Source organism: Castanea sativa, chromosome 6, assembly GCF_040712315.1.
Source record: "Castanea sativa cultivar Marrone di Chiusa Pesio chromosome 6, ASM4071231v1".
NCBI classification, from domain to species: domain Eukaryota; kingdom Viridiplantae; phylum Streptophyta; class Magnoliopsida; order Fagales; family Fagaceae; genus Castanea; species Castanea sativa.
Genome location: NC_134018.1, coordinates 10,945,544 through 10,959,244, shown reverse-complemented (window position 1 = coordinate 10,959,244; position 13,701 = coordinate 10,945,544). Strand labels below are relative to the sequence as shown.

General features: G+C 34.9%; 1 protein-coding gene across 1 annotated transcript; it reads right to left on the bottom strand.

Moving 5' to 3' along the window:
• Positions 1-12,039: 12,039 nt before the first annotated feature.
• On the bottom strand, positions 12,040-13,701 carry LOC142641260 (expansin-A23-like). The gene is made up of 2 exons (XM_075815658.1): positions 13,584-13,701; positions 12,040-12,656 (listed from the first exon to the last, which is right to left on the bottom strand). The coding sequence occupies exons 1-2, from the start codon at positions 13,699-13,701 to the stop codon at positions 12,040-12,042; spliced, it is 735 nt and encodes a 244-aa protein (XP_075671773.1).

Sequence of the window (13,701 nt, the reverse complement as noted above, 5' to 3'; positions counted from 1 at the left end):
AGCAATGGTATGGGCCGGGTATACAAGTTGCTCCGTTCAAGCCCTTAATAATTCAGTGATCCACGTTCTAGGATTTTATGAGAATCAAAGCTCACCTTAGAGGAAAGGTAGGTCTGATACGGTGGTCAGTAATCCAACCACGGTGATGGGAGGAGGGGACAACCAAGTAATGACAAAAACAACAGTGATTCACACAAATATGGAAACCGAAAATCTAGGGAAAGAGTTTAATGCTAATAATTCCTCCAATGCAAATTGTGCTTCAGTTACACATGTTACACCTCCAATAACTAGTATATCCCAAGAATTAAGTGACTCAATTCCATAAAATCAGCGTCCATTTAATTCTGACATTACCAAATTGGATGGGGAATTTTTTTCCAAGCTAGCAGAGATTGACAAAGACCTCCAAAAGTTTGATTCGGGTAATTGCAACATAGCAGGCATCACCACTAAGGAAAACCCTACCCACCATACGTCACCCCTGCAATCTCACTTATCTAACATGGCAAATAAAGTGATGCACTCAACTTCTCTAAGTAAAACACGGGTCCATCATAACACGAACCCAAATTCAAAGCCCTTATCACAAGCAAGGATATGGATATGACTACAGAGGCCAGCAATCTTTGAGGATAGTGAAACAAAGGGCTCATTGGCATTACTAGGAAAACGTACTAAGGAAGCAATAGATTCTTCACTAGAGTTACCTAACAAGAAAATTTAGGTTTCAAAGATGGATGGTTTGTCAATAGAGATATTGGTGGAGGTTGTTCAATAGCCCCACCATGAGCAATGAGTTTGCTAGTATAGAACTGTCGTGGGCTTGAGAACCTACGTACAGGGAAAGAGCTCGGGGAGTTGGTCCAAGCAAAAGATCTATCTATCGTGTTTATAGCCGAAACATGGACAGACAAGGCAAGGCTAGATCAGATACAACACAACATTAATTTTGAACACAAGAGGGTGGTGGAGTGTAGTAACCGGGGAGGAGGATTGGTTCTTTTTTGGAAGTCCACAGTTAACCTTATGGTGGAGGATACATCTAAGTACTATATTAATGCCTTCATCAATAAAGATCCAGATGAGGAATGGCGATTTACTAATTTTTACGGTGAACTAGAGAAATGCAGGAGGCATGAGGCATGGACAAAGCTCCGAAGATTAAACTCTCATCCTAATGTTCCTTGGTTGTGTGCAGGAGACTTCAATGCAATTTTGAAGCAAGAAGAAAAGCAGAGGGTGCTTTGCGAAGCCATAATCAAATGCAACAGTTTCGCAAAGTGTCAAATGAGTGCGGTTTTCTTGATTTGGGTTTTGTGGGTCTGAAATTTACATGGAGCAGGCACTACATGGATGGCCATTCAATCTAGGAATGGTTGGACAAAGGTTTAGCTACAAACAATTGGATTATCAAATTCCTAGGTACTTAGGTCCAACATCTAAGATGTGACTCATCAGATCACTGCCCTCTACTCATTAATCCTACTGAAATTGACTACTCATCAAAGCGAAAAAAATTTCGGTTTGAAGAGATGTGGCTTTCCGACAACCGGTGTGTAGAAATCGTAGAAGCAGGGAGGCAATCCTTCAACCCACATTCAGATAATGAAGTCTTGAACAAAGTGAAACAGTGTGGCAAGGATCTTAAATGGTGGAGCAAAAATTGTATTGGCAACGTACATAGAGAGCTAGAAAAAAAGAGACAGATTTTGCATCAGGCAGAGATTGAAGCTCAAAAGGGGGGAGATAACTCACAGCTTAGAGAGATCAAATCTGACATTAACCTGCTCCTTGATAGAGAAGCTCGGATGTGGAGCCAAAGATCTCGTGTAAGGTGGGTAAGCCTAGGTGATAGTAACACTAAGTATTTCCACAGCCAGGCAACGCAGCGACATAAGAAAAATAAAATATTGGGAATTAAGGATGAAATAGGGACTTGGAAAGACCAACCAACTTAGATTGCAGTAGTGTTGGTAAATTACTTTCAAGAACTCTTCTCATCAGCAAGGCAGAATTTCACATCTAGTGTTTTGGACCAAGTCCAACCCGTGATTACAAGTGAGATGAACATTCAGCTTTCAAGTAGATTTATGGCAAGTGAAGTGGTAGTGGCACTAAAAGAAATGGCTCCCTTAAAAGCACCTAGTCCAGATGGCATGCCCCCCCTTTTCTACCAACACTTTTGGCCATTGTTTAATGGAGATATCACTCGGGTAGTCCTCTCTTGGCTAAACTCAAGTACCCTACCTAGCCCAATTAATCACACCTTCATTACTTTAATTCCAAAGAGTAAAAGCCCAGTATGTGTGACTGAGTTTCGTCCCATTAGTCTATGTAATGTTTTATATAAGATTTTCTCAAAAGTACTAGCTAACAGATTGAAAAAAATCTTACCTTTTATCATTACAAAACATCAATCAGCTTTTACTAAAGACCGGCTTATATGTGATAATATTCTTATGGCTTTTGAGACATTACATTATATGAAAAGATATAACTCAGGTACTGATGGATACATGGCACTCAAACTCGACATGAGCAAAACCTATGATAGGGTAGAATGGGTTTTTTTGGAAGATCTCATGAGAAAGATGGGATTTGAGGAGAAGTAGATTGGGCTTATCATGGTGTGTGTGAAGACAGTAACATATTCCATACTTGTTAATGGAGAGCCACAAGGGATGATCCAAAACTAGGGGTATAAAGAAAGGTGATCCTCTATCACCTTTCCTCTCTTTTTTTTTTTTTTTTTTTTTTCTTTTTTGTGTACCGAAGGGCTGGATGGGATAATAAGCAAAGTTGTGAGTATGAGGGAAATTACTGGCTTCTCGTAATGCAAAAGGGGTCCCAAATTAACTCATCTTTTATTTGCGAATGACAGCTTACTGTTTTGTAAAGCGACAGATGTTGAATGTGGGAAGGTAACGCAGATTTTATCTACTTATGAGGAAGCATCAAGGCAAAAAATAAACAAAAACAAAACAACGGTTTTTTTTACCAAATCCACTAATGAAGACACAAGGGAGAGCATCAAAGAAATTTTAAGGGTGCAAGAGATCAACCACTATGAGAAATATTTGGGGTTACCCTCTTTGGTGGGTAGGGAGAAAAAGGTGAGCTTTAATTATATTAAAGAGAGGGTATGGCAGAAACTACAAGGTTGGGAAAGCAAGCTCTTGTCACAAGCCAGGAGAGAAGTTTTACTCAAATTAGTCATACAAGCAATCCCAACATATGCAATGAGTTGTTTCAAGCTTTCAATTGGATTATGTCATGAGATTAAAGGCCTAATGAAGAGATTTTTGTGGGGGCAACGTGGTGACCGAAGACGAATTCATTGGCTCAAATGGGAGGAGCTAACAAAGTCCAAGGAAGTGGGGGGTATGGGCTTTTGTGATTTGGCCATGTTTAACGACTCCCTCTTGACCAAGCAGGCTTGGAGGTTGCTACATAACAAGACATCCCTTTACTATCGAGTCTTTAAAGCCAAATTCTTCCCTCATTGTTCTATCATGGAGGCGAATGACTCAAGTGATGGGTCCTATGCGTGGAAAAGTATACTTAAAGGGAGAGATGTGATACACAGAGGTTCAAGATGGCGGGTTGGTGATGGGAGGAAAATAAAAATATGGCAGCATAATTGGTTGCCAATTAAGCATCCCACCACAATAACACCCCCAGTCATTGATACCTTAGAGGAGGCCATAGTGGATGTTCTAATAGATCCCCAAACAAGACAATGGAATGCATCTATGGTGGATGGAATGTTTGTACCACATGAGGCTGAGATGATAAAGAAAATTCCTTTGTCTCGGGTACTATCAGAGGATGTTCTTTGCTAGCCCTTTTCACAGAATGGAAGGTACACTTGTAAGCCAGGCTACTGGTTTTTTAAGGATGAGGAAAATTTAGATTCTTCCTTAGTTGTTGCAAACCAAGACAAAGAATTGTGGAGAAGGGTTTGGTCCTTAAACTCCCCGAATAAAGTGAAGAATTAGTTGTGGCGGGCCTGCAAAAATTCCTTGCCTACAAAAGCCAATCTTTCTAGGCAGACAGTTGTTGGTAATCCTATGTGTGAGAGATGCAGCTCCAGAAACAACCTTACATGCCTTATGGTCGTGTCTGATCTTGGATGAAGTTTGGTCGGATACAAGCTTGTGGAGTTACCTAAGAGAAAATTCCTTTGCAAATTTCAAAGAGCTGGTGAGATGGGTGTTGCAGAATAATGTAGATGCAGAGATGTTTGCAATGATAGTTTGGTCGGTATGGAGCCAAAGGAACCAGATTCGAACTCAACAAGTGCATTGCAGCCTTCACCAATTAGCACGGCTTGCTATTGAACGGCAGCAAGAATTTAGCTGTCCAGCCTCCACCCTCAAAGCACCTAGACAATGGGCCCAATGGTTTCCTCCAATACCAAATTTGATCAAAATCAACTTCAATGGGGCCATTTTTCAAGAGGCAAACAAATATGGAATTGGTGTTGTAATAAGGAATTCGCAAGGACTCATTCTCGCATCCCTCTCACAGTTGCTACCCCAAGCCTATACAGCAACGGAAGTTGAAGCCTTAGCTGCAGCAAGGGCCTTACAGTTTGCTGCAGAATTGGATTTCAAGGAAGCAATTCTTGAGGGAGACTCAGAGATCATTATTAAGGCACTCAAATAGGAGGAAAGCACTCTCGCAACACACAATTTGTTTATTTAGGATGCCAAATTTATTTCTATGTCTTTTACTCAATTACGTTACTCTCACACAAGGAGAAAAGGTAATATGGTTGCTCATAGTCTAGCTAAGTATGCTGCAAACAGAGTAGATTATGTTGTATGGGCGGAGGATGCTCCACCACAAATTCACAATGTAATTTAGGCGGATTTCGCCACATTTGAATAAAAAATTTCTGGTCTTCTTCCTTAAAAAAAAAAAAAAAAAAATCAATAGGTGTGCTTGTGGTAAATTTTTATTGGTAGAGCATAGAGTGGAGTAGGAAAAATGAGATAGAAGATTTGGACTCAAAGTTTGGAATGAGTAAAGTTTGAAGGGGAGATGTATATTCATAATTGTGCTCATTATTACAACCTACTCCACAAGCATCCTAAGGTTATATATATATATATATAAATCAACTTAAAATTGTGGATGACCATTTCAATACAAGAGTTTATCTATATATATTCCTTATTCTCTTCTCACTTAGTTTTATCTATTTCCCTTATTTCATAACACGTTATCAGCATGAGTCTCTGTCCAATTTTGAAAGAAAGTTGTAATCCCATTGTTTTTTTTTTTTTTTTTGATAAACAATACTATCTAAGACACACATGTATAGGGGAAGGGGGATGAGTGTATTCCTATTTTTCTCCAAACAACAAAGGTTATTTGTGTTACCATCTCAACTTACTGTAAGTTTTTCTTTTTAAGAATTAGTGTTTATCCTATTTCTTTGTTATCACATTTTAAACTTATATTTTTAGTGATTATTTTAATGGATTAAAAATTATACGGGATTCTTTTTTTTTTTTTTCTTATGATGGTTAGTGATAAAACAACTCAACTATACCTATATGTTACACATATCAATCAATTTTGAAAATATATGTATGTGTAGCATTCTTTCATTAGAACTTTGTATGACAAAAATGTTTGTTTATTTAATTACTTATGTAATTATATATTTGATATAGATGTCAAATCTAACAAGCTTAAATTTGTTGCACTTGACATTTTATGCAAGAATTTGTTGTCTGGCCCATGGTCACATTGGGCTAGGTATAATGGGCTATTAACTAGTTAATGGGCCAGGTTGGGCTTGGCTGAAAGAGAAAATTTCAGCCCATTGGCGTTGCCCATTTTGTCTTTAGCAGGCTGGGCTACTAGGTTGGGCCTAATGGGCTACCCATGGGCTTGTGTTAGCATATTATTTTATTATTTTTATAAGAAAAGAATAGATTTTTTTATAAGGAAATAATCAATCTATTTTTTTATAAGGAAATAATCAAAGAATTTAATACTTAATTATAATTATTTTTTTTTACATTCGACTCTATTTAATTTTTTGTTTTGCTGATGGAAACCTATTTAATTTTTTTTTATTAATGCTTTAAATGGTTTTTTATTTTTATCTTAAAAAAAATGTCAAATGGTTAATTCAAAGTTGCTAGACTTCTAGAAAAATATATATTTAGTAAACTAAATTTAGCAAAATCACTTTAAGTATCAGTGGTTGGGGGATTTCTCTTAAAAAATTCATCTATAATGTCTTAAGATCAATCTTTCATACACCTCTTATATATTTTTGTTATGAATTATGAGTTATTGAGCTAGACAATGAGTTAGGCCAACAAGCAAGGCTACTGGGCTAACCCACCGAGAGCTCATGGGCATAAAAACTAGCCCACGGCCTAACCCACTTGGCTAGTGGGCTACCTATGGACCCCAATAACAATGAGCTGGGCCGCCCATTAACCCGATTAGCCATCGAGGTTTTGGGTCGGGCCGCGGGCCGTGGGCCATGGGCTATTTGGTGACCCTTAGATATAAGCATTAACTAAAATTTCTTTTTTGAACATGTATTTGAAAGTAATATAGCAAGATAGAAAAAAGTTTTAGTAGAAAAAATAAGATGGAACATGAGGGGAAAGAAGGCTAAATTTTAGGAGTTCTCTTAGTTTTTTATTTTTATTTTTTAATTGGGGTATTTTACTTTTATTTTGATTGAAAAATGAATAAAAAATGCTAAATTTTAGGGAATAAAAAGATGAACATGAAGGAAAAGAAATCCTAAATTTTAGGAGTTCTCATTTTGAATTCAAAATGAAATTTGTTATTTGACATTTATAACCCTATTTTTAAGAGAAGTTACCATTCATTAATATGGGTATTTTTTAATCACATAAAAATCCAGTTCAAAGAGTGAAATTATCTTAAATATAGTACAGAATATAGTTATATAATAAAATGAATACTTTTTTGTTATTATTATTATTATTATTATTATTATTATTATTATTATTATTATTATTATTATTATTTTGGCTAAGGGAGAGAAATAAATGAAACATAACTCCTTCATTAACTTGTTAATTGTTATATATTTGGCATGATTTACTATTAAAAAAAATAAAATATTAAAGAATAAAGTTTAGTTACAAGATTGTTTATAGCCTAAGACTACAACTTTACTTAATATATTTTTATTGGAGGTAAATTTTGACAAATTTACCATTGGATTATATTTTCTTTTTATATCTTTTATGCTTGCAAAATTTCTAGAAAATTAAATATCAATAGATATGTTATCAATAAATTGTTTAAACTGCAAGTTGGACTTTCGATTAATTTATCTTTGCAAGTTGCAACATATCTATACTCTATATAAAAAAGGATAGTTGAGGTGCTTGTGTATGGCAAAAATGACAAAGTAATGGGTTAAAACAGCAGCTTCAATTTATAGAGCTTAAATTACAGTAAAGTGCATGTATGAGCTGAAAAATCGGTGTGGCCCTTTTTGGTTTTTATTGTCATCAGATCTACAGTTTTGGCTGCTCTTTATTCTGTTGCCACACGTTTTGCTTTTTTGATGATATTACTATGTTGAATCCTAAGTGCATGGGGTAGGCTAAAAGTCTTTGGGACCTTTTTGTATTTTTTCCTATCAACCCTAGAATGTAGATGTTTCCTGAATACTGCCCTTTGTCTCTCTTTAGTCATTTTGTTTAGCTACTAAACTTGTTCATAGCCAAAAATAGAGAATAGGGTGAGATATAGAGATGAAAAGAAGAAGAAGAAGAAGAAGAAGAAGAAGTTAGCTATGAGCCAACTGATAGAGAAAGAGAAGAAAAAGGGAAAAGAGGAAAGTGTTTTGTCTTTTTTTTTTTCTCACATGTTTTTTGTTTAGGCGTAAATGCACTTTTAGTCCCTACATTTTTCACTTTTTCCATTTTGGTCCCTACATTTTATTTTTACCACTTTTAGTCCCTAAACCAATTAACGCGGGACATTTAAGTCCTTGAAGCACTATTTCGTTAGCATACTAACGGGGAAACTGACATAAGCATTAAAATATTATTAAAAAAATTATTTACATTTTTTAAATGCCAAAATTAAAAAAAAAATTAATTACTTAATTTTTTACAAGTTCTTCCCAAATCTGAAAAATAAGCCCAGCACCTAAACCAATACTCTCTCTCTTAATCAAAGAATAGAAACCCAGCACCCAACACCCAGCACTCAAACCCCACGGAAACAAAGAACAAAAACCCAGCAAAAGAATAGAAACTCATACTCTCTCTCTACTCTCACTCACCGCTCACCATTTCATCTTCATTCTCTCTTAAGACGATCTCAAAGACGCCACTTCATCCTCCTCCTCCGACTGGCCCCCTGATCCCACCACTCCCTATGACTCGTCCAAGTGGGACGAGTTCGGCTCTGAGTCCCACTCACCTCACAAGTCCGAGGACAAGCTCAACCCTGGCTCCTGGCGCCTGATCTTCGAACCTGACTCCTCCTCCTCCGCCTCGGCCCCACCCGATCCAGTCCCTACCTCAGAGTCTAATTCGCTTTACTTCTCGAGAGTCTCGAATATGGTATTGGCGGTGAGTTCGGGCGACGCGTGGACGGAGTGGCCGAGGAGGCAAAAATAGTGGGGTTTGACGGCATCATTTTGGAGGAGTTAGGGTTGGTGGTGTGAAATGATTTCGTTGGATTTGAGGAGGCAAAAATGATGCCGTTTGAGTTTTTTGTTACTTGTTGCTGTATTTGGTTGCTAAGAGATGGGTTTGTTTGGTTGGGTTTGACTTGCTCTTAATCGATGGTGGTGGTGGGTTTGATTGTGAGAACATGAAGTTTGCTGGGTATTGTTGCTCTTGTTCTGGGTTTGATTGTGAGAAGGTGAAGTTTGATTCTGGGTTTGCTCTTGTTCTCTTTGACATGCACTGTTGGTTTCTTTGATTTGTTTCTTGTTTTTCTAGATTTGATAGAAATTAGATTTGGTTGCTGGATTTTTTTTTGAAAACAATTTGGTTGCTGGATTTAAATTCTGGGTTTGTCATATATTGGTTTGGGTACTGGGTTTATTTCTCGAATTTGGGAAGAACTTGTAAAAAATTGAGTAATTGATTTTTTTTTTTTAATTTTGGCATTTAAAAAATGTAAATAATTTTTTTAATAATATTTTAATACTCACGTCAGTTTCCCCATTAGTTGGCTGATGGAATAGTGCTTCAAGGACTTAAATGTCCAGCGTTAATTGGTTTAGGGACTAAAAATGGTAAAAATAAAATGTAGGGACCAAAATGAAAAAAGTGCAAAATGTAGGGACTAAAAGTGCATTTACGCCTTTTGTTTATCCATATACACACAGAAGTCAATTTTTTCTCTCCCAAGTTTATCACCTGGATTAGCTCGCTATTAGGGTTCAGAGAGGAAAAAAAAATGGGAATCATGATTGCTTCTTCTTTAAATTTTACCGGCATACATGTTTTTTTACTTATCCATATGGACACACAAGTCAATTTTTTCTCCAAAATTTATGACCTGGATTACCTCGCTGTTAGGTTCATAGGAAAAAAAATCATGACTGCTTCTTCTCTAGATTGTTATGCCATAGCATTCTATTATCAATACCACTGCCCAAATCAGTTTTTTCATTTATATAGATGTATAGATACTTTGTAGGTGCGGAAAGGACCCCTCCAAGCATCCTCATACCCTCTTCCATCCCTTTGAAAATCACAGTGAGGTTCTCCTTAGAGAAAGTATATATCTCTTCGATCTCTCTTTCTCCTATCTGTTTCTTGGCTTTTCTCATCTAAATTTTGTTTTGATTTGTTTCCTGGTTAAGATTATTTTTTTTAATGAGTTTCTATTTTTTATTTTATGTATTTTTGTTTTTATGTTTGTAATTTGTATTGTGATAACATTAATATTACTTGCTGATACAAATATGCTCTTGCTCTTATTGTTTAAAAGCAATAAGATAACTTAATTGTAACTAATAGAATTTATAATTTATACAAAATTTTGATCTATATTTCTTATTCAAATGGTTTACCTACTGAATAAAAATAAAAAACTAATGCAATGTTTCTCCTTTCTCCTATTCTCAAATGACTAGGATGTGGACGATTTACAATTCCGTTAAGGACATTCACCTCGAGATGAAAAATTGGAAAGTTAAAGTTCTAGTGGCTGGAAAAACAATGCCACGAACATCAACGCAAGGTGTCAGCGCATATCAGAGGCTTATATTGATTGATAAAGAGGTTAGAAACAAAAATTAATAATATTATACACTATCCAGTTTTTTCATATAATTAGTTACATTTTACATTTTTTTTTTTTTTGCGTCAATCTAATTAGTTTATATAGATAGCCAAGAAAATTAACAGTGAAAAGAATATTTTTAAAGCATAATTATTAAACTTATATTCATTATAATGAAATATGATCTAAGTACTACACAAATATTGATTACTATAATTGGATTTATATGTTTCAGCCTTAAGCCTGTTGGTTTAACAATGTGGGACCAGTTTTTCACGAATGAATCAACAACTATTTTGGAGATTATCAATTACAAACCTAATATTATAGCAATGAGATTGAAAGTGGTTTCGCATAATGGTAAAAGATTTCCAAAATCTTTTTTCTTTATAAACTAAAAACATCTATCTAATAAGATATTTATATTAATTGTAGGAATCTTTCTGTCAACTAAGCCATCCAGCTCCTTTGTCATAAATCCAAATCATTCTAAAGCAATTGCATTGGAAGGATGGTAAATTTTGAATCTCTTATGAACTTCTTCCCTAAGATTATAAATTCTTAAGATATTTCGTAGCTTATTTTACCTTTTTACTTGAATTATAACAAACATCTTAATCTAATTAATTTCTTCAAATCCTCTTTTTCATGATTAATATCATTGCTCTAGTTGTAAATATTTTGATTTCACAAGTGACTTTAATCTAATGAGTCCCTTTACTGGAATAAAATGACACATTCTTTGGTGGTTGTATGTAATTTTTTATTTAAAAATAAATAAATGGTTTTAATTGAATGGAATGATACAATCTTTGGTTGTTGCACATAGGACTACTTATAATCATAGGCTTTTTTTTTTTTTTTTTTTTGCATATTTCTAAATCTCCACTAAGATTGTTAGTCATTTCTTATCTTTTGTGTGTATATTTATCACTCTCTATTTTTTTTTTCCATCCCCATAAGGCTGCTAGGAATGAAAAGTTGCTTGAGGATATCATTAGCAAAAAACTTGATCCTGCATCTTCATCTAGTACCTCTATAATGCCACGAATGGAAAATTTGACAGATATTGGTGCTATCGCAACTTTGCCTAAAACGGTAATATAATTTTCTCTCTCTTATATAAATTTTGTTTTTACAAAAACCCGGCGAGTAAAGAGGCAAAAATTATATTCAATGAATACAACAGGTAACTTTTGGGTTAGAGCATCGATCTTTGACAAAAAGTTGGATAAAAAATTCTAGTACATGGCATACAACAAATGTAACAAAGGTACTAGTGTTGAATACAATGAGCCATTTTGATGCCTATTTTGCAAGGAAGAGGTTGTCGCTAAACCTAGCCATGTACACTATCAAAGATATAACCTTTCTTTTGGTCAATAATTCCATAATAACTCTTACTATTTGATTGCTTATTTATTATAATTTTTATTTTAGGTGTCAAATTGAAGTTGATTTATGTGATGAAACTGGATCATTGCTAGCCACCTTATTTGGAAACAATGCAGAAAATTTCTTGAATTCCACATCGAAAACTTTGATGCTAGCAACCACTAAGGTATAATACAAGCACAATTATAAAATTCCATTTATTTGTTCGTTAAACTTATAAAGATATAGTTTAATAGTTCATAAATCTCTTGTTTTGATTATGTTTGAAAATATATGAAATTTTCACATACTTGCTTTAATGGTAGGATGGAATACAAAATTTAGACAACGTAACATTGCTTAGAAATCAACTAAGGACAAAATACTAGTGAACTTCTAAAAATTAATCTTGGCCTGATAATTTTGACCAAATTGCCAATTAGGAGGTGCAACATTGTCAAACTCCAACATTTTTCCATCACTAGTAGTGGCTTGGAATGACAAGCTTTGCCCTACCAATGGTGTGCCAGTTTGCCAATTTTGGCCCCATTTGCGTGACATTTGAATCCAAGCGGTGTTAGAGCCCTTGATTTTGACATTAGAAATATCACCAGCGCCTCCAACATTGTACAACAATACAAGCAAAAAGTTTGGATTTCCCGTTATCTGAAACCTAACCCCTCCTTGCTTAATGCATGGGGCTCGACGATACTTAACAGGGATAATCCCAGCTTTAGCTGGTGCAAGTTTTGTGAACATGGGCATGGACAAGTCAAAGTGTTGAAGTGGGGGGTTGCACCAATTCCCACTAGGGTTAGAGCTAGGAGGGCAAAAATTGGTGGCAGTGACTGTGATTGTGCCAGCATTTGGTATGCACCATTGTGGATCATTGACACACATGATCTCAAAACAAGCACCACAAGTGGCTCCATTGTTGAACAATGCAGTGCTTAGGGCTGTTGTCGCGAGGCCATACCCTTGTTGGAAAAGATCACCATACCCACAAGCTCCCTCTGTCACATAAAGTTTCAACTTTGAAATTATAATCTTGGCAATTAACACTCATAACCCACAAAATTTTTTATTATCCATTTGATGCTTGTAAAGAACATTTTGAAACAATTTTGAAAATATATAAAGATTAAAATAAAACACTTTAAACTACAAGAGCAATTTCAAAATAAATATAAAAAAGGTTGATGACAAAATATGCAATTTATCAAAGAAAAAATTAACAAGACTTTTGGTTCTAACTATGAAAATCATATATATTATATTAAAATGGAACCTGGAAGAAAGTTTAATCAAGAATCCAGATTAGATTCTAATTGAAAGAAAAAAAAAATACTCCCCTCCCTTGAATTTTGAAGAAAATAATACTCCTCCCCTTCTATTAATATTAGTAACGAAATGTTCCATATTTTTAAAAGATCTCGTTATCTAAATCTAACCATGAATAGTAAAAAGATCATATTATAAACTCAATTCAATTTGGTGTGTAAACAAGCAGACTTAAATTGAAGATTGTACTACATATTCAACTGATAGTATTCAAATTTCAATTGCCAAACATAGGTGCTTACTATCTCATTATGCTAAGGTTTAATCTCTTATTAACCTTGTTTAGTAAAGCGCTATTCTCTTCATATATATACTGCTCACTAAATATATCTTAACAACCCAATATTTTTAACATCAATTTAAAAGAGTTTGGTCAAATAAAGTCAGTGGAAGATGGTTTTCTCCCTTCTATTTTGGGATAAAGTGTCATTCCCTAAACCTTAAAGAAAGGGAATGTAATTACCCCTAAATATTAAAATTGTACGCTACTCTTAAAAAATTAGGGTTATAGCTAAATTCCTTCCACCCCTAGTTATGACAATATAATTGTACTTATTCAACAAAAATATATATATATATATATATATACACACACTTACGCATGGTTCCTCCACCATTCATGTCACCATAAAACGTTGCATGTGCATCAATCCAATTACTAGTTATTTTCTTGCCAATGCTGATTTTCCTGCTCATGGCTATCACAAAAAGAGTCAT

Bases quoted from the DNA above. Each gene is read 5' to 3' on its own strand.
- LOC142641260 (XM_075815658.1), bottom strand. From the start codon at position 13,701: ATGACTCTTTTTGTGATAGCCATGAGCAGGAAAATCAGCATTGGCAAG. The intron at 12,657-13,583 runs GTAAGTGTGTGT...TTTATGTGACAG, and splicing joins GAATGGTGGAGGAACCATGC to AGGGAGCTTGTGGGTATGGT.